Source organism: Sphaeroforma arctica (genome assembly GCF_001186125.1).
Source record: "Sphaeroforma arctica JP610 unplaced genomic scaffold supercont1.5855, whole genome shotgun sequence".
Classification (NCBI taxonomy): domain Eukaryota; class Ichthyosporea; order Ichthyophonida; genus Sphaeroforma; species Sphaeroforma arctica.
In genome coordinates this window covers 1-1,827 of record NW_014034703.1, presented here as the reverse complement: position 1 = coordinate 1,827, position 1,827 = coordinate 1, and the positions used below count along the sequence as shown (strand labels likewise).

At 47.1% G+C, this 1,827-nt stretch overlaps 1 protein-coding gene across 1 annotated transcript; it reads left to right on the top strand.

Annotated features, from left to right (window-relative positions):
- Window positions 1–838: 838 nt before the first annotated feature.
- On the top strand, window positions 839–1,030 carry SARC_15269 (hypothetical protein; the record flags this gene model as incomplete). Its single annotated transcript, XM_014290606.1, has 1 exon — window positions 839–1,030. A coding segment is annotated over one exon (192 nt), but the record flags the coding sequence as incomplete, so codon positions are not given.
- Window positions 1,031–1,827: the final 797 nt, after the last annotated feature.

The window sequence follows — 1,827 nt, the reverse complement described above, 5'->3', positions numbered from 1 at the left end:
AAAAGGCCTTCTGCACGCATATTACAAGTTAAACTCACAGAACTCTCTGCACCCCCTATAGAGTGGCCAAGGACGCCTCTGACATTATTCTGATGGATGACAACTTCAACTCAATTGTGAAAGCCGTAATGTGGGGCCGCAATGTGTACGACAGTGTCTCCAAATTCCTGCAGGTATGTATAGTATATTTATCGGTCGCGTACGTAAATATCAAGTGTTTGCAGCTGGTGAGTACAGTACATCTATATCTGATGCAAACGTATTCTAGTACGTAAATAAGCGGGTTTCCTGCAGGCAAGTGCGGCCTGGTCATGGCTGATATAAACGTATACATACAGTACCAGAATAGTGATGGATAACTCGGAGGAGTGCAACGCATACCTGGCCATTCTGGAAGTATATGATGTGTATATGTACACAAACAGGGTTGTTGTCTACAGGCGAAGTGAACGCGTGCGTGTGCGTATCTAGACCATGTAGCGCATGACCTACTGCATTCTCCCGGGCCAGTCCTTCGCAAAGAACGATAGTGTCATTCTCAGCATTTACATATCGCCAGGGTGTTTCACCTGAAGGTGTACGTATATTGGCCAAACATCTGTGCCTCCCTGGGACCGGTCCTAATTATCGCAAATCTGTCCACCACCCACGCACCCCTGTCTAACCCCTCGGCACAGGCACGTCTGTGCAGGCTTCATTCGTCGTATAATCATGCCCCTGTATCGCTCTCTCATCTACCTACCTACCCAGTTTCAACTGACCGTGAACGTAGTAGCCATCCTCCATTTGTCGTATCCTCATGCCCCTGTATCCCTCTCTCATCTGCCTACCCACCCAGTTCCAACTGACCGTGAACGTAGTAGCCATCCTCCTGGCCTTTCTGGGCGCATGCATCATCAACGAATCGCCTATCACGTCCATACAAATGTTGTGGATCAATCTGATCATGGACACCTTAGCCTCCCTGGCACTGGCCACAGACTCCCCCACCCCAGATTTACTGAAGCGGAAACCATACGGACGTAACAAGGTGTGGTGTGGGCTGGCAGCTGTAGAATGTGCGGGCGCAGGTGTATTTGTATGTGTGTTTGTGTACAGAAGGTGTGTATGTACGCTTGTGCCCGTGTGCACGTGTGCACCTCTGTGTATGTGCTGTGAACTGCGCTACTTATGGTCAACGTATACATAAATGGTCCTGTATATATAATCCCCATATACCTCGGATATCCACACATACTAAAAGCGTACACACCTTCTCAACAGGCAGTACATAGCAATCGAATGCTCCAGTACTTGTACGCATAAACGTATACGTAAATAGTCCTGTATATATAGTCCTCACATACGTCGTATATCCACACATACTAAAACGTACACACCTTCTCAACAGGCTGTACTTAGTGGGCAAATGCTTCAGTTCATCTTCGGCCATGCCCTCTACCAGTGTGCCGTGGTGTTTGGCATTATCTTCTATGGACCTCAGGTAGGGTTGTCTGGGTTATTACGGTTGATGTGGTTTCATGGGTGTTAGGGCTATCTGGGTTATTGTAGGGTTTTAGGGGTTATCTGGGTTCGTGGGTTTTAGGGTTAGAGTTCATTCAGTCTTTGTCTGCATGTTGGATATATCTTCACATGTACATGGGCGGAGGAGTATTTCAGTTGTTTGAATCCCATCACTGCTAGTACGTCTAGTACCTCTGTGCGCGTATTATACACACACTTCTTAGTTTCAGGGTTTGTATATGCGTACCGATACGATACAATACAGATCTTGATTTTCACTCCCGCAGCGCCAACGGACGGGCTCGATCATATTCCATATATAAA